The sequence below is a fragment of the Rousettus aegyptiacus genome, unplaced genomic scaffold, assembly GCF_014176215.1.
Source record: "Rousettus aegyptiacus isolate mRouAeg1 unplaced genomic scaffold, mRouAeg1.p scaffold_m13_p_19, whole genome shotgun sequence".
In the NCBI taxonomy this organism is placed as follows: domain Eukaryota; kingdom Metazoa; phylum Chordata; class Mammalia; order Chiroptera; family Pteropodidae; genus Rousettus; species Rousettus aegyptiacus.
In genome coordinates, this window is record NW_023416294.1 from 484,233 (window position 1) to 502,935 (window position 18,703).

At 36.4% G+C, this 18,703-nt stretch overlaps 1 protein-coding gene across 15 annotated transcripts in view; it reads right to left on the minus strand.

Moving 5' to 3' along the window:
• The window catches only part of LOC107508184 (eukaryotic translation initiation factor 2 subunit 3, Y-linked-like), a 94,936-nt gene that overhangs the window by 19,347 nt on the left and 56,886 nt on the right, over positions 1-18,703 (minus strand). For 3 of the 15 annotated variants that reach the window (XM_036235655.1, XM_036235656.1, XM_036235657.1), the window contains exon 11: positions 12,191-12,298. The exons of 8 other annotated variants lie outside the window; for them this stretch is intronic. In XM_036235655.1, the coding sequence (XP_036091548.1) occupies positions 12,197-12,298 (102 nt within the window). In that variant the 3' untranslated portion in view covers positions 12,191-12,196. Of the gene's footprint in view, positions 1-8,831; positions 12,299-18,703 lie in introns of those variants that run through there. 4 more of the 15 variants (XR_004955512.1, XM_036235654.1, XM_036235653.1 and 1 more) reach the window with 2 other exon arrangements.

Below are 18,703 nucleotides of genomic sequence, written 5' to 3' on the forward strand. Positions count from 1 at the left end.
TAATCTTTGCTTTTCTTTTAGAGCTTGCAAAAATAATCTCAATATTAAAATTTTGCGGTTTTTTTTTTGGTTTGTTTTTTAAGTGACATTCTTCTAGTTTTCTTCCAACCCTCTCAACTACTGGCTATTCTGCCACCTATAATCTCTTACTGCGGCCTTGTCCAACAGTCTTTGTCATCAGTTTTCCCTTTAGGCCCACGGCTTTAACTACCATTTATATACTCAGAATCCATACTCATAATAAGATCTATCACTTTTACCAGGCTGCCTGCTGAATATTTTCAATTGGACAAAAGCCAGCTCCTGACACAATCACAATTTTTCTTCCTTCCTTGTATGTTGGGTTGTCAGATCTTGTTCATTCCTTCTTCTACAACTTCCCAATTATTTGTACCTTTCTCTTATTCCCATGACGACCATTTAATCTCAGCTCCATATTGCCTAATAATAAAAACAGTCTCTTGCTTCTTTCTGCCACTTCCATCAAGAAATAGACTAGGAACTCTACTACAAGAAAGAGTATATGCTAAATAGGAAAGCATTCCTCCAACATGCAGGAAAACTAATTCTGCTAAAGCATCACCTTGATCATGACATACTTTGTTCAGATAATGTCATCATTTCCTCCATATTCAGCATGCTCTACAATAACCCAAGCTAACATAACAGATTTACAGCTATTAGCCAAAATGCAGCCTAACTGACAGCTTTTTATTTTTCAAACAAGGCTTTTGTGCTTCCTTAGCACTTCTACTTTGGCATTTCACATTCAGGAATTTTCTGGGAGGTGAGGTCTCTAAAGAAAAGCTATGCCTATTCAACTGTCATAGATAGGATCGATAACTGCATAAATATTTGTAGGAAGATGGTGGTGATGTCAGTGACTTAGGGGTTTGGCAACAGTGACCAGCTCATATACGCAGCCAAGCCAAGTATGTCACAGGTAAATGAATCCTGGCAATAATGACAAGAGCTCAAAGGAGCAAGAAATTACCATTAACTGCTGAGTTGCATTCATGGTCAGTATTATTCAATGGGAACTCCTAATTCATAACCTTTAAACATAAGAGTTAAATTCAGTTTTACACCTTATGCATTTACTAATATATAGTCTGGCCTCTGAGTATTGCCTACCTATAATATTTTTATTAACACAAACAATCATTGTTCAACAAAGAATTTAACTTATTTAACTCCCTCTAGTTTGCTGAAAGAAATAAACTGGCAAAATAAATTTTTGTACGTCAAAGATGACCATCTTATTTAGTTACCTCTCCTGGGACAGAACTGCCAGTTCCCTTCAACAAACAGAATAAAATCATATTCTTTAATGGACTATATCACAAACAGGTCCCATGAATGTGATAAAGGTGAAAGAATATGGTCTGATTATTTAACTGTAATTGTCAACATCCTTACAGCCAAAACTAAGTCTAGACATTGGCTGAATCTAAAGACAAGCAGAATAAACAAGTAAACCAAAAGGCTAAAAATTAGATGAACTAGCCCTACTGTTACCTGTTATCAAATGCCCTGAAAACAGAATTACCTCAAACTCATTTTAAGGATTACCATCTTGAAAATTAGGACACAGATCATAAAAATTTAAATCATGAGATTCCTAGAACAATTCAGACTTGACAAAATTGAAATTTTAAGAATATAAAGAATATCTAGCAAATAAACACAAATGTTTCCATTCTGTAAAACAATAACACCACAAAGTTAATAGACTAGCAATGTTTCATCTATATTAAGGTACTGAAGTTATATGCTTGCTAATATGAATTGCATTAATCAATTTTTAAATTCTGGTCTTCCAAACATATGCCTTTTAATACGACTTCACTATCACTTCCCCTTCCTTAACTTATGCTCACTAAACAAAATAATTTATATTATTCATGGTAGACTCTCTCATGTTGCTAGAAATACTTAAAGAGAAGTGAATTTGTCTGTAACATAATTTTTTATAGTGGAAACTAAAACTAGTGAAGAGCTGAATAATAGCAAGCATTTATTTCATGATGGTTAGTAATTTTCCAGAGCAGGCTAAAGGAGTAAATTATTTTTTTTGTTGTTAAATACAAACTTTTTTTGTTTTGTTTTTGTGGAGTGGGGTATGAAGAGAAAAAAAAACTAATAGATGATCAACTAAAAAACAAGAAATAAACTGAAAAAGCATGAACATATTTAAAGGAAAGAAAACCATAAATATTACAAAATATTTACATAGTACTATTTATTTTTCTACATTATTATGCTGAAAACTAATGAATTTAAAATATCTACTGGAAAATTAGCAGAAAAAAATGAATTTAAGATCTACCAAGAAACAAAATAGAGAAAATTCAGGACATCCATCCAAAAATAAAGTAAAACTGTCTAATGTTAGCACATTTCAAAATGATTGAACCCTCAAAGGTTTCATAGGTGAAATTTTTTTTTTTTTTTTTTTGCACGAGTTATTGGAAAACAATACTAACACCATGTGAACAATTCTAGATCTCTGGGCTTTGTGTGGACCGGTAGTGGTGCATTACTGTTGGGAACCAGGCCGCACAGCAGAAGAGCAGTGGGAGAGTGAGCAAAGCTGCTTTTGTACCTGCAGCAACTCCCCAGCACTAGCATCACAGCCTCAGCTCTACCTCAGATCACCAGGCATTAGATTCTCACAGGAGAGCTCTGATTCCTGGTGCCAAAAAGGTTGGGGACTGATGAAGTACGGGACAAGAAAAAAATTCCTGAATATTGGGAGAGAGCTCAATAAGGGACATGGAAGAAATTTTACTGCTATTAGAAAGGTGACTAGAGAAAGGAAATCCAGGGTTGCAGAAGGAGAATGAGTAAGGGAAAAGGGAGATACTTCGTATCTGTAGGGAGAGGATTAATAAGAGAAATTCTAGGGCAGTAGAAAGAGGACTAAGAAGGCTCAGTGAGAAATTTCCTGCAGGGAGAAGGCTGAATAAGGGAAAAGCTTGAAATTTCATGTCTGTAGTGAGAGGGCTGGGTAAGTGTCAGGGCACAGATCTTGCCTGCATGGAGATGGCTGAGTTAGGGACTAGGGAGAAATTTTACTGCTGTAGTAGAGGTCTGAATAAAGGATAGGGAGAAATTCTATGTCTGCAAGGAGTTGCTGGGGAAGAGATCAGAACTACCAGGGCAGCGGACACAGGGCTGATTAAGGACCAAGGGGCAATTTCTAGGGCTTCAGGGGAAGGGCCAAGAAATATCACAGCAATTTTGTGGGTACAGGGAGAGGTTTAGTAAAGAATAGTAGCAATTTCCTGACTGCAGTGAGAGGGCTGGAGGAAGGACAAGGAGAAAGTCCGAGGATGCAGAAAGAGGGCTGAGTATTCAAAAGTGAAAAATTCTAGGGCACCACAGAGAAAGCTGAGAAGGTACAGTGAGAAATTGCAAGTCCGCAGGGAGAAGGCTGTGTAACACACAGAGAAGTTCGAAAAGGATTGTAGGTTCAAAGCTAAGTAATATATAGAAAGAAATTTTAGGGCTACCAGAGTGGGCTAAGTAAGATAAACGTAGAGATCTCATGGCTATAGTGAGAGGAATGAATAAGAGAAAGGAAATTCTAGGGATGGAGAAAAGGACTGAATAAGGAACAAGAAGAGATGGAACAATGCTGGAAAAAAAGAAATCATGAAAGAAAACATAAGATAAGGCCTAACTCTAAATCAAAGGTCCCTAACCCCCAGGCTGCAGACCTCTCTATGTGGCCTATTAGGAACAGGGCCACAAAGTAGAAAGGTGGGTAAGCCGGCGAAACTTCATCTGTTTTTACAGCCACTCCCCGACACTTGCATCACTGCCTCAGCTTCACCTCAGATCATCAGGGATTAGATTTTCATAGGACCACTGGTCCCTGGTCCCAAAAATGTTGAGGACCACTGTTCTAAAGCATTGGAAAGGCTTTCACAATTCCTTTTACAAAACCAATAAATTACCAAGACCTAACAAAATAATTCAAACCAATACCTAACTCCATTACTATGACCACAGGTCAAATGTTTGCAAATGAGATCCAACATCTGAAAACACACACACACACACACACACACACACACACACACACACAGTGAGCGCACGCACGAGAATGAGGGAGAGAGGGGGAAGGAGGGAGGGAGAGACAGAGAGAGAATATGAATATGAGAATGAGTCAAGAAATCAAGGATGGAGCCAAACAGCCTCTATATAACAGGCTGAAAGAGAAAAACTATGATATTCTCAAAAGATACTTAAAAACTGATATTGAACATTAATTTTAACTTAAAATATTCACTCCAACTGAATAAGTGTTTAAAAATACATTTCAAAACCAGTATGCTCCCAGTGTTCTGTTACTCATGTAAATAGAAGAACGTTATTACCATTTAAAGAAGAACACCATGTATTAAGCTTAGAGATGAACTACTACATTCTTATAAAAGTTAGAGATAAGACTAAGATACCCTTTAATACTGCTGGTTTTAACACTGGATACTGCTAATCTATGTAATAAGGTAAGGTAAAGAAATTTAAGGTTCTATCATAATTTATATGGCCCAGAAAACCAGAAGACTCAACTGAAAATCTATTACTCTCAGTTCATAAAAGCATAGCAGTATGAAATTAATATCATTAAAAACAATATCTTTTTTTACATAACACTTAAAGGAATATCCCAATGGCAAATTGAAAACTCTATGATTGTTTTAAAAACCCAAATAGAGAATTATCTTGTTCCTGAAAACACTGCATCAGTAATGTCAATTTCCCTAAATTAACCTCTGCATTCAATTAAAATCCTAGCAAGTTACACTGCTACAGATACAGCATGCCTAAGTATAAAGTGAACATACTAGAACCAAAGCATGTACATGTCTATAAGAACATGAAACTGTAAAAACTATGAAGAACCTAAATGTTAATCAATATCAGAATAAATTGGGTAATATTTCTATTACAGATTATTATATACAATGAAAAAGAATGAACAATTGGTATATACAATTTCATAAGTGTATTTCAGAGACATAATTTTGCTCTGAAAAGCTAGACACAAAGATCTACATGTTTTATGATTTTTTTTTTTCATTTGAAGTTCACAAACAAGCACACTAAATCAATGGTGACAAAAAGTAGTTCCTTCTTGGAGATGAAAGAATACTGACTGGGAAGGGCATAAGAGAGGGTTCTGTTCACAGTAACATCTTTTTAAAAATCATGATCATCAGTCTTATGAGTCAGTCACATATGACTGAATGTAAATACATACAACCCCTAAAAAACAAAACAAAACAAACCCTTCTAAATCGTGTTTGATATCTTGAGAGCAAGACATTTAACTTCTACTTCTCAGTGTAAGGTAATACTGCATTTTACATAAACTACTCAACACTGTTGACTTTAACGGTTCTCAGAGGAGTTCGTTTTCCCAGGAAATAGGACTTATTAAGAGATGCTTCATAGCCTTCTAGATTTTTGAAAAGTGGAAAACTTCTATAATTGGCCCTTTACACAGTTGTAATTTCTCATGGCTATACCATCACTTATTTAGCCAAGTTCAAAATGAAACACAGGAATATTGCTTACTTTTTTTCTCAACATTTCATTACGCAATACTGTAATGAACCCAGCACAGTTATTTTCGATTCTGTCACATTTTGGTCTATCTCTACAGGAAATTTAAAGTCATGTGAATCAGAACACATGACCTTAAAATTTGACAGCTATTGTTCAAATGCTTTCTACAAAAAGCTCTTAACAATTTATATACTTTTATAAGTAAAAGAATCTATTTCTCTAAAACCTAAATACTGGAAATTACTAACACTTAAAAAATTACATTTATACCCCTTCTTTTTGTTAATAATTTGCTTCTAAGATTAATATTTTGAGTTTAACTTAGTGAATTTTAAAGTATTGGGATCTGCAGTAAATTCATCTTTACGTGTGTGTGTGTGTGTGTTTTAAACCCCACTGGAATTGACTGGGCTTGTATTAATCTGTTTTGATCAACCTGGAAAAACTGACGTCTTTAAAATATTAACTCTTCCAATTGATCACTCTAGTTTAGAAATCCTTAAATTTAACATTTGTTAGGTCTTATATTATTATAATAAAGTAATGAATGTTAATATATTATTAACAAAGTCAGAAATAGAAGTCTAGTGTTAACCCTGTTTAAACTTGTATTATTGCTTAATCTATCTTGCTTTCATCCTTAAAAAACACTGTCATTTATAATTTGTTAGATGCCAAAAATTGTGCTGAGGTCTTTGCATAAAATATTTCATACAATGTCTACCCAAATTAGTGGTAAATTATCAATGTCATTTTCCAATGAAGAAAACTGAACCTTAAAATGCTAAGAAATGTGCTCAAGGACCGACAGGGACTTCAAATAATCAATTATGTTTCTCATATACATTTTATCTTTTTTACTTTACCTTTATAATCCTTTTGTTCACTTATTCTGAAGTTTCAATTATTTTATAGTATCTTCTAAAGCCTATTTTAAGTTATTTAAACTTCATAACCCGAGTCTCAGCAGTTTTAATGGTTGTAAAGGGAAACAAAACTCCTAAGGATGAATGTATTTAGGTTTACCAATGGTCTGTAAAGGATGATACATGTACACGTCATGGGAATACAAGAAGACAAAAATCAGAACTGCTGACAATATATATTTTTAAAATTTCATACATATTTTAACTGTCTACATTGTATATATTAAAAGATATCTAATAGTTCACTCAACTAATAAATTTATTTTTTCATCCCTGATAAACTCTGCTTTCCACTCAAAACACACTATCTTTGTTAATCAGTGTGATAAGTTCTTTAAACATTACAATACAAAGTAAACACAAAGCAATTATATTTTAAAAGGAAAATTTAAATTCACAGGTGTATAAAAAGCTGGTGGAAGTGGAAAAGACTTAAAAACCTTTCAGGAAGACTAATTAATAACCAGGAAAACAAATAAAAAAACAGAAAACCCCAAGAACTAGCATTAAAGTTTTTTAAAGGACAATTATGTGAATATTAAACCTAGCAAAAGATCTCAGAAAACTAACATCCCTGAATAGTCTCCTTATCACACTGTGCCATTCCAATATGAAAGTACAACTACTGCAATGTGGTATCATACAATTACGTCAGAAAATCGTGCCAAAATACATCCCTTGATTCCTTTTTTTATTCAGATATTAGTACACTGTTAGATTACAACTAAATCTGTATTTTAGAAAATGAAACATGCAATTTCATAATTAATATTTCATTCAGAGATAAAATATTGAGCTATTTTGTCACTATGTATTATAAAACTTTTTCATAGTCTAAACTTTAATATAAAATATCCTCAGAAAATATTAAATAATACGCTGATGTTTTACATTTTAAAAACCTCACTATTATTAACACTTCTTTCTCTTTATTTGGTTTTCCTCTAATATTTTAATTTAGCTTTAATTATCTTCATCTTAAGATTTAACCACCTTTGTTTCTTATCCATTCATTTAAACTTTGTTATCTGAAATGATAAAGCTGAACTCCCCACATTTTTCCTAGCCACCAAAAGCTACCTTCAAACAGAAATTTTAAGAGTTAGTGATCAACTTGCTTTGCTTGAAATCAAGTTAAGCATGTTTAACCATCAAGCACAGTAAGTGAAAGAATAAAAATAGAAAAAATTTCTAAAAATGTTTAAAAAGATGGTGAAGCGAGCTAATTCATTACAATGAACATAAATGAAACAAAGGGTAACTAGAAAATAGAAAATATATGTGGCAGTAGACATAAAAGATTTTTTAAATGGTAAGATATTAAACAAATCAGTTAAATAATAATCTATTAGATTATTTTAAAATTACCTAAAAATCAGCTTATTTTACAATTGCTCCTTAAGTTATTTTAACATTTAAAATTTCCCCTATTTAAAATGAGATTTTAAAAAATGTTATAACTTGTTATTTTTTTAAGTTTCCACACTCTTTATAAGAGGTGAACCTAAAGCGCAATACAGGAAAAAGAGGTATATAAATTTAACCAAAAAAAATTTTAAATTTTTAAAAAAGTCATGTAGTTACTAGACAAAATAGATTTAAGACAATTAAGTATCGCAAGTTTGAATTGTATTTTTTAATGTTAAAAGGACAACACTGTCAGTTAAGAAGTAATAATGCTTAACCTATACACTCAACAATAGAACTTAACAAATAAACTCATACATTTGAAAACAAGAATAAAAGCCTTCTGAATTATATCATGGTAATGAGAAAAATAATTTGAAAACCACAATACATTTAAACTGAGCGTTAATAAAAATCCCAATTAATGTCAAAAATCACGGTATTCATCTACAATTTAAAAAAAATTATAGTTTTAAATGCATATACTGTAAAAACAAATTAAATATTGAGCTAAGCCTCCAGTACATGCACATGCGCATGCATACACACTTAAAAAGGAATGGCAGAATAAATTCAAATAAATCAGAAGAAAAAAGATTTATGAGCAGGTAGGATCAATAAAAACACTACTTAAGTCTAATCAAATAGGAACACTGGCTATAGTAAAAGAAAAAGTATCAAAAAAGAAACAAATTAACATTAAAGTTGTTTGTAAAGTCCTAAAACATATTGTGTAAACATCATTACTTACAGAAAATACAACTACAGAGAAAATGAAAAAAAATCAACAATTATAGCAGGACTATATTTCATTCTAATCTCTATAGCAGTACTGTTTCTAACGTGCTTCCAATTATCAGAGGAACCATTACTTTACACAGAAGAAACATTACCAAGTAAAATGTTAGTTTGTTACTGTTTTTATTTTTTATACATTGGAATTAAGTATGACTTATTCAGAATCTGAAAAATCATACATCACTCTTTGACAGGAGGAAAAGTCCTATCACTCTTACATGAGAGAAAAAAATACAACCAAAGAGATTCACATTCAGGATGCTCCTCTGGCTCACTTTTCTTTTCAAAGTTGTTCAAAGACTGACTTTCTAAAAATACTGCCCTCCTGACAAGTCTTCAAGTCTTCCCAAGATCCCCACCTTCTTTTAAGACAATGAAACCTACTGTGCAAATTATGATGTTGGCACTTTACTTTTCATAACAGTCATTTCTCATTTTTTGCTAAAGGTAAGCAGCTTCTATTCAAAGTTGGAAAACTTAAAACAGACAACTATGACCAGACTACATTACATTTTTGAGAGAAAGTATCCTATGACTGAACTATAAATCAATCAAACCAGCCTCTAAATGCTTTTAAACTTCCTCCAAGGGCAATTTTACCTTCAGAGGTAATGCTGACATACATTAGCAAAATGTAGTATCCAGTAATGTATGTAACTTATCTGAAGTGATAAGAAATGAACACTTCATGAATACTGTAGGCAGGGATAAATATATCATGACTACTGCCTGGACAAAAATGATTCAAGAACCTCATTAACTATAAAATACATATCCATTCCCAAAATGTTAAAATACAAGGGGAAAAAATGCATCTCATCATCTATGAATGTGACTATGCATATTATCATACAAGATGGCAAGATCAATACTTGAAGAAATAGTTACATAAATTACAAACATTGCAAGTTTCAAAAATTGTTATTCACTATGGTAACAACAATTACCAAGAGTTAGGAGTTCTGCAAGATATCTATGAAAAGTGATACAGTATAGAATTGGTATAGACATGAAGACAGATAGTAGAATTAAAACCCTAGCCCCATCATTTAGTTATGCTGCTAACATATAACCTTCTGGCGGTTTTGGACTTTCATATCAGAAATAGAATTCAAAATAATACTTATCTCAGGGAGTTAACACATGGATTTAAAAGTTAAAATATATTAGTAAAGCCTGAGAACAGTGCCAGCACACATTTAAGTGTTTACAATGACTGACGATAATAGAAAAAATTAGATGTTATGGAAGACTATCAAAGGACATAAAAGGCCTACAGAAAATGAACAGATGGTGGTACTTTTCTTTAACAGCATATTATCTCTACTTATCTACATAATTGTCTTTACAAAATCTAACAATTTTATGCTAATAAAAATCTTAGAACTTTCCAAATTGAAAAATATAACCCTAAAATAAAAGGAGCCAAATAGCTAAAACAATTCTAAAGAAAATATATATTTAAATAAAAAGTGAGAGCCAAAATAAACTAGAAATACAACTGCAAACACTGGAATTCAATATACTTCATAAACTGAATTACAAATAGTGGGAAAAGGCTAAACTAGTCAATGAATCCAAGTAAAAAAAAAAAAGGATAAAATTAGATAAACATATAAAAAGTAAACTTTAAAACCTGTACTAAAGAAAATCAGAAGGACTTTGTGTTAGGGGAGAATATCTACAAGACAGGAAAAAAAACACAAGCCATATATAAAAAGACTAAAAAAATTAACTCATGTTAAGTTCTACTTGATAAAATGTCACGTACAAAGTTGAAGACAACTCAGAGAATACCAGTAAAGTAAGAAAAACATGGCAACCCAATATGAAAATGAGTCAAGAATAGGAACGAACAATACTAAAAAAAGATATATAGCCAATAAACAAATACTCCAGAATGAAATGCTCAACCTCACAAGTAATCTGATCAATACAGGTAAAATGGCAATTAGAAAGTCTTTAATCCCTGAAAGACTAGAAGAAATTGAACTGTTAAATCTTTGGCAAGATACAGAGAAACAGAGGCTCACAGAAAACTTAATGTCAATTAAGTACGACCACTGAGGAAAGAAATTGGCAATCTCTAGTAAGGTTGACAACACATATATTTCAATATACCAATTTCATTTAGATCAAAAACCCCAATAGAAAAGAATCATGTGCATGTATGTTCCACAGTATGACTGTTTTTAAATTTCCACCAAGTGAAATTCTAACTGTACCTATGAATGGATAAATAAACCAGAACATATTTATCACTAGAATATAAGTAACAATAAAACAGGTTAGTAATTTCTCAAACTTTTTCACTTCAGGACTCCTTTGTAAGTTTAAAATCTGAGACCTTAAAAGAGCTCCTGTTTTCAGAAGTTATACTATTAACATTACTATTACGAAAATTATCTATAGTCAAGGACCATGCTATACAAAAGGTCTAACTTTTTCTGACCCTGACCCATGGGAAAAAAATAAATTTTACATCATGGCTCAATATACAGACAAAACATTTGTGAGTTTGTGCATTAATTTACTCATTTTAAACTAATAAATCATTAATATTAACATGAATATTAAAATATTTTCAAAATTATTTTTTCAAATCTCAAGGTCTACCTTAAAAAACAGCTAGATCACCCTAGCTGGATCTACTTCCTCATACAATTTTTGAAACATCAGTTATCAACTGTGTACTACATTTATGAGAACAACAGTAAAAAAGATAAACATTTAGTATTATTATGAAACAATTTCTTCTCACAGGCACTCTGAAAAGTTATCAGATTCCTAGGGATTCCTATACCATATTTTAAGACCCACTGATCTAGATGCACATGTAACATGGTAAAGTTAAAACACAGATTTAAGATACAAATACCAAAGGCCACTGTTTACTCTTCTAGGGAAGAAAAAAAGACAACTGGAATGTAACGTGAGAAACCCTTTAACCAGATCTGCAGGATTTCATTTCTTTAGTTAAAAGTTGATGATGCAAATATAAAATATTATAATTTAATCTGTCATATCTAGGAGGTACTAGCTATCCTGTAATTTTGGAACACTTTATAATTTAAGTGATAATATATTAAAGTCACTAGTTACTATATTTAAAAAGATGTCAAGACTCCTTAGATTCTTTGATATGTACCTCTCCTCAATATTCCTCTCAATGAAGCAAAATATAATCTAGTAACTGTTCGTTGTTACATTGTGTAGTAACAAAGACCTATATTTCATAAATTGTTGCTTTGAAAAATAACTTATCCACAATAATATTTTGTACTTAACCATTTTATTTATTTTCATATTACAGTGACACTGGTGACACTGGTTAAAGAAATTCAGAAAGTTTCTGGTGTACGATTTAGCAGTAAGGCCTATATGTATATTGCACTGTGTTCACCACCCAGTACTTAACCATTTCTGACGGAAATGCTTTAACATTAAACACTTACCCGTCTTCTTAATTATACACTTACACTACTTTAATCTTGAACATCCACTGTTTCTGCACTGGAACATCTGCTGCTACTACTCTGTGCAGCAACAATTCTATCTTCTTTTGAGCTCTTCTCTATTTTTCCCATCTGTCAAGATACAAGTAACTACACTTCACAACTAGACTGCAAAATGTAGTATCCAGTAATGTATGTAACTTATCTGAAGTGATAAGAAATGAACACTTCATGAATACTGTAGGCAGGGATAAATATATCATGACAACTGCCTGGACAAAAATGATTCAAGAACCTCATTAACTATAAAATACATATCCATTCCCGAAATGTTAAAATACAAGGGGAAAAAATGCATCTCATCATCTAGTCTGTATTCTGCAATCCAACATCTCAAACTCTTCTAACCATGGCCTTTCACAATAAACATTAGACTCTTTCTCATGCAACATCACTGCTTGACCTGATGCAGGACAGGAAAATGGAATACTTGTTTCTTATATTATAAAATACTATAAAACAAGTGCTCCATTTTTTTTTGTTGGGGTTTTTTGTTTGTTTGTTTTGAATGTATGCATAGAGGACATTCATGTATTAAAGAAAACACAAGTTTTAAAGCTTGGCTTAGGAAATAGTAATAAAAAATTATTTACATAGTATTATTTCCACCAGGGGAAAGAGAAAAGTTTGCAGAAAGCCATCTGAAAGCCACTGTATTTTTAGAATTACTCTTCTAACCTACATTTCAAACCGTCTTCTGAAATCACCTCTTTATTTTTCAAAGGTTGTGTTCACTATAGTAATTACAATACTTCTAAGCAAAAGTGAGAATTTAGGAAAGGAAAAAGGAGTAGTGAAGAAGAGACAAACCATTCAAAAAGTAGGAACGATATCGATAATTTTCTAGTAAAAAAATACTTATTACTTCTCGACTTTGAAACTTTTCAATAACATGGTTGGAAGTAGAACTGCTAAATGAACATGAACCACAGCTCAAGTGTTTCATCACTCAGCTACTTTCACAAACTACCTTTACTAGCCCAATTTCTATTACTCCCCTAACCTCCACCAACCGTGCTATATCGTTAACTATAAAAAACTTCAGAATACAGCTGCCTTTTCTCCTCTAACCTCAATCTAACAAAGTCATACCCATCTTTCAATAACTCCCAAATTGTGACATACTTGAAGAACCGTTTAACCTTTCCTGGTACTGTAAATGCAGACGTCGCCTTACCATAAAAGCTAAGCAGTGAATTCGCAATCAGTATGTGCATTTTAAAAGCCACTTCCATCTTTATTAGCCCACTACTTAGATCACAATTAGCCTACGAGTTCACCAGCAAAGTTGAGCAGTATTTATTTTTTTGTAATGCAACTATTCCTTATGAGTTTTTAAATAAGAGAAAATGGACGTAGCACCCGAATTCTTAAATTAGTAAGTCATACAGTATTTTGTAGTTCAAAGAAGAAAAATATACTTAAGAGAACTTAAAATTTTCCACCGTTTACAGTAGGCAATGTGAAGTGTCACAAATTTAAACACAGCTTTTAAAGAAACTTTTCAATTAAGTGTTTATTCCTCCGCTTTCAAATTGCAAAATAAACTTTTTACCTCTTTTGAACAAAAGCGGTGACACCTTTCGCCATCAAATTTTTGTTAATTTAGATGGGGTGGTGGAGCTAAGAGTTGGAAAACTGCACGGAGCAGCCTAAGAGCCACGTACTAGCTTAAAAAAAAATTCGCATTACGAGTCTCAACTGCCTTGGTGGACCCAGATTCTTCGCCTGCCATACTGTCAATCAACTCCACTGGCATACAAGCTCGGTGAAAACACGGGACACCTGGAGCTGTATAGTAGCTCAGAAACCAGTGGAAACAGCCAGTCGCTACCCCACAGTGGTTAGGGCCTATCATGACGGCGAGAGCAATGGCCACGGTAGCGAGTGAGCGGCACCCCTCCCCGCGCATGCGCTGCTGGGCATCCTGGGTCCGTCACTGGAGCCGCCATTAGCGCCACCCGCTCTCCAAACCCCCCATGAAATAAAGAGGAATTTTCTCTTCCGACACCGCCTTCAAGATGGCGGCTTCACATCCCGACAACCCCTTCCAAGCAGTCCCCTGAAGCAGAGACCGAGCCGCCGCCATCTTGTCCCCCTTTCCTCCCCCCTCGCTAATATTTACATAACAAAAATCTGCCAGGCAGGCCTGAGGCCTTCACCTCACGCCTGCAGTCTTTGCCTGCTTGGCAAGCCTAACCCCAGTGCGGGGCCGACTCGGGGCCCTTCGGACGCCTCCGCAGCCACTGGCCAAACCTTCCCCAACCCCGCCCGTTTAAAGAACGCGCCTCCGCTGCCGCTCGGGGCAGCCGAGATCCTCCCAGGGCCTAACTGCGGCCTTCTAGGGGCCTGCTCGGCGCCATGTACCACGCCGCTCTGATTAGGGCGGAACGGCGCCTCGCAGACCCGGACCAGGCCGCCTCCGGTTGCGGCATCAGTACACACTCACCAGACCTGACTGCCGGTGGTCGGCGACGGTGGCGGGTGCTGCAGGCCGCCTTTCTCTGGAGCACTGGGCCGGGCTCCGGCTCCCGGGGCGGGCGGAGGGAGGGAGGAGGGGCCGAGCTCGGAGCTGACAAAAAGCGGCCCGGCTCCCTGGTACGGGCCCGCCGTCAGCACGTAACGTCACCGCCCGGGAAAGAGACCCAGGAAAATGTGGAAGTGTAGATGGGCCCCCACAGCTAGGTGGGTCCCCTGCACCTCCTGTCGGCTATGCTCCCGCCCGCGTCTGGGGAAGCTAATTGCCTCGCTCCGAGAGGGTTTCCGGCGACCGGAATCTCTGTTAGAACGTTCTTTCCTCCTTCGCGCTCCCGCCCGCCGCTGCCGCCGTCCACGCGCCACCGCCGCTGCCGCCGCGGTCCCCGCAGCTGTAAAGCCCACTCAGGTTCAGGTACTAACTAGCGTCCCTACCTCCCTTGTGCTGCGCCGGTTCCTGGGCTCTCTCCGGAGACGTACCGCGTTTTCACGCCGCTACTGGCCTTGCAGTTTGCTCCGGTTGTTCAGACGGCCTCAGACCGCCTCCCCTTCCCCACCCCCCACGCCAAACCCTAGCCCCTAGTAAATGTTTTCTTCATTTCAGTAGATTGAGAAGATAAAATTAGCAGCCCCTGCTTTTACTAAAAAAACAAAAAACAAAAAAAACCCCGACCTTTTAAGTAAAATGAAAATCCCTTGCCAGTCTAAATTGGCATGTGCGCTAAAGGAAGCGTAAAAAACTGACACCAGACTAATCAACAAACCGTTTAAAAAATTAGAACTTCATTTGAATGTGGAAAAGGACTATATTGCCAAAGTGCTCTTGCATGCTTGAATGAAAGACGACTTTAACGTACTTAAATTTCATGTAGCTTCTATTTCTAAATTTGCGAATCCATAAAATGTAACTAATTACTTCATGAATGATGAAACTCATTTCCGTATTTAATGTAGAGTAGCAGACTTTTTTTTTTTTATCACATCTGGTTTAAAAACCCTTTAAAAATTGAAGAAACTTTACAAGAAAAGGTAAATATTTAAGCAGAAAACATTTATCTACTCTAAAAACATGTATTTTGTATTTTCATTACTTAAATTACTATGTAATCGTTCTGTACTGAACTGATTGATACTAGAGCTCCACGACGTGGGAATCCAAAGGAGTACCCACCCAACCTGGATGGAGGTCCAGTCACCAGGTTCTTGACTTCTGCTGGGAGAAAACTCAAAGGCATAAAAGAGCAAGCAGAAAAGCACGAAGTAAAAGTGAACACAAGAGTGCTCTCAGGTCACAGAGTCTCCTGGAGCTCTCTGGAGTAGGGGTTTTTGTTTTCTTGGGCAGAGATATTGAGTATCCTGTACTTGCAATAAAGGTAATAAAATACAATATTATGATTAACCAAAGCTGAGAAGAGACAAGAGGAAGAGTCTAGATGCTTATCCTTGTGGCAGAGAGGGTGGTGGGGACAGTCCCAAGGATATCCATCTTGCCTCTGGATCTTAAGTTATATACCGCATTCTCACAACTGAAAACAGGAAGAGGGCTAAGTTAGGGACTAAAGAAAATTACAGAGATGCATCTTGGAGGGGAGGGGAAATGATCCTAAGCCAAATATCCTGTCTCTTAAATCCCCCTGAGGTTTTCACACCCATAATCATATGAGGTGTTGAGGTACTGGAGGTTGGGCTTCTGTAGCTACTTCATGCTGAAATAGAATGTTGTCCCTACCTAGCCAGGAACTGAAAATCTCAACCTGCCTTGTCTAAGGGGGTTCAGATTTCCTTCCAGGATGGTTTCTTCTGAAGGAATCACTTTGAATTCCTTCAACAGCAGCATGTGGAACTGCTGTAAAATGGAGGAGGCAAATTAAAAAGAGGACTGCAGAAGCATGGACCAAAGAGGAGTAGAATTAAAGTTACTAAAGGCCCTTACAAAGGGAGGAAACATGTAATGTACAGTAAACTATGTTTCATAGCCTGACAAACGTCTCACAATTGGATTGTTTACTATAATGTTAGGAAAGTTTATGAAACATCAGATTCCCATTCTCGGAGCTGAGTATAGATTAGAATTAAGAGGAGTAGGGTTGTATTGATAGAGTTACTTCGTTATGCACGTAGTCTAGAAAGGAGGTCAAGCCTAACCAGGAGGAAGAAACCACGTGTGATAGATATTATAAAGCAGATAGTCTTGAGTTCAGACTCTGACTGAGATATAAGTAGTTTATGAGATGAGTTCCTGTTGGGGCAGCAGCAGGGGTTGGGGGAGGACAGGTTAAAAGAATGACAAGAGCCAAAAGAAATCCAAGCAAGGGTGGAAGGAACAGTGAAGGGCCCAGGTGGGACCCCACAGTAGAGGTCTCAGTGTCCCCGCTTTACTTTTCCTTGTCCTACGGCTTGACGTAGAGCTTGGAACAACCGCTGCCATAGAAAGTTGTCCCAAACCTAATGATTAATGCCTTTATGGCTTACTGTTGACAATCTTTCCGGTCTAGCATCCTTTACAGAGTATTTCCATCTTTGTTCCTGGGTTGATAACTCCATCAAAGGACTATGTTCTCAGATGAATGACTCCATGAAGCACAACAGACTCCTCTGCCTATAGAACAATCACATAGCCCCTGGAATAATGCCTAGTTTTTCCCATACTGAGAAAGCAAAGATGTTAACATGCTGTCTTCTCAGATCATAGATGCTCCAACAATAAATGCTTATTCTAAATAGCCCAACTCCTGTCTCATTCTATTAACAGAGCTTTGAGCCCCAGATTTGGTTGTCCTTCAGGTACAAGACCTCAGCAGCCTTCTGGTTAGTCATGTAGAGGGACCCCTGCTTCTGCTTTTGAAGTAGTTTTAGGGCCTCTAGAGGCCCACCGGTGAGCTGTTTATCTAGTGTTCCTGTAAGAGCTTGGGTAGAAAGTGTTTATTCCCGGTAAATGAACCCAGGACTGTAGACCCTGTAATTTTATTGTGGTGCATGTGATGAGGAAAACCTGATGTGGTCCTTTCTATAACCAAGAGCTTTTTTCTTCCAGTTTTTAAGGGTACCCAATCTCTAGGAGATATGGTTAAGAGATGCACAGAGGTATCTGTGGAGGGCCTGTTGGATTTGTCCCAAACTGATAATGTATTTTAGTTGATTCTGCACCTCCGAGTCAAAATATATGTTGGAGGATGGGAAGGGCTTCCCATACACATCTCAAAAGGACTTAACTTTAAGTTGGACTTAGGAGACCCTGTTCCTTAGGACAGGGGGAAGCCAGAGCCAGGTCTCAGAAGTTTCCTGGCATAAATTGCCCAGGATCTTCTTTAGAGGTAGTTGGCCCTTTCACTGGAAGATTGTGGTCTCTGGGAAGCATGAAGGTGATAGTTGATGCCTAAGGCCTGAGATAGCTGTTCAGTGACTTTGACCAGGAAGTGAGGGCTGTTGTCACTCTAGAGGTCCTGAGGCTGTCCAGATCTTGAGGTAATTTCATTAAAAGAACCTTAGCCACTTCACCTACTCTTTCAGTCTGGGTAGGGAAGGGTTCTATCCAGCCAGTGAAGATAGTAAATACTAGCAGGTATCAGTAACCCAGAGAAGGAGGCATTCAAGTGAAATCTAACTGCCATTTGTCTGAAAAGTGTCTCTCCTCTATACTGGATGTAAGAGCAGAGGGGGCTTTTCCTTCCCACTGGGTTCATTGACAGAGCAAAGGATACAAGTCTACATGACCTCTTTAATGGTCTTAGGAATAGTTAAAGGGATCAAGTGGCATGACATAGTTTAGTTAAAAGGATTGAATAGCATCATGTCCCAGGTGGAGGGAATCATGGGGGCTTCTAACATTTTCCATTGATCCTTAGTGGGAAGCAAGCAGAGGGCCTGTGGCATTAAAGCCATCGTGGGGACACTTGAGCTAGCAGCCCTGTATTGGCAAGAGAATTTCCACTGGGGAGCTCAGTGGCATCCTTTTGGTGTCCTTTGCATGGAAGGACTGCTGCCTTTTGAGGGAGGTTGACA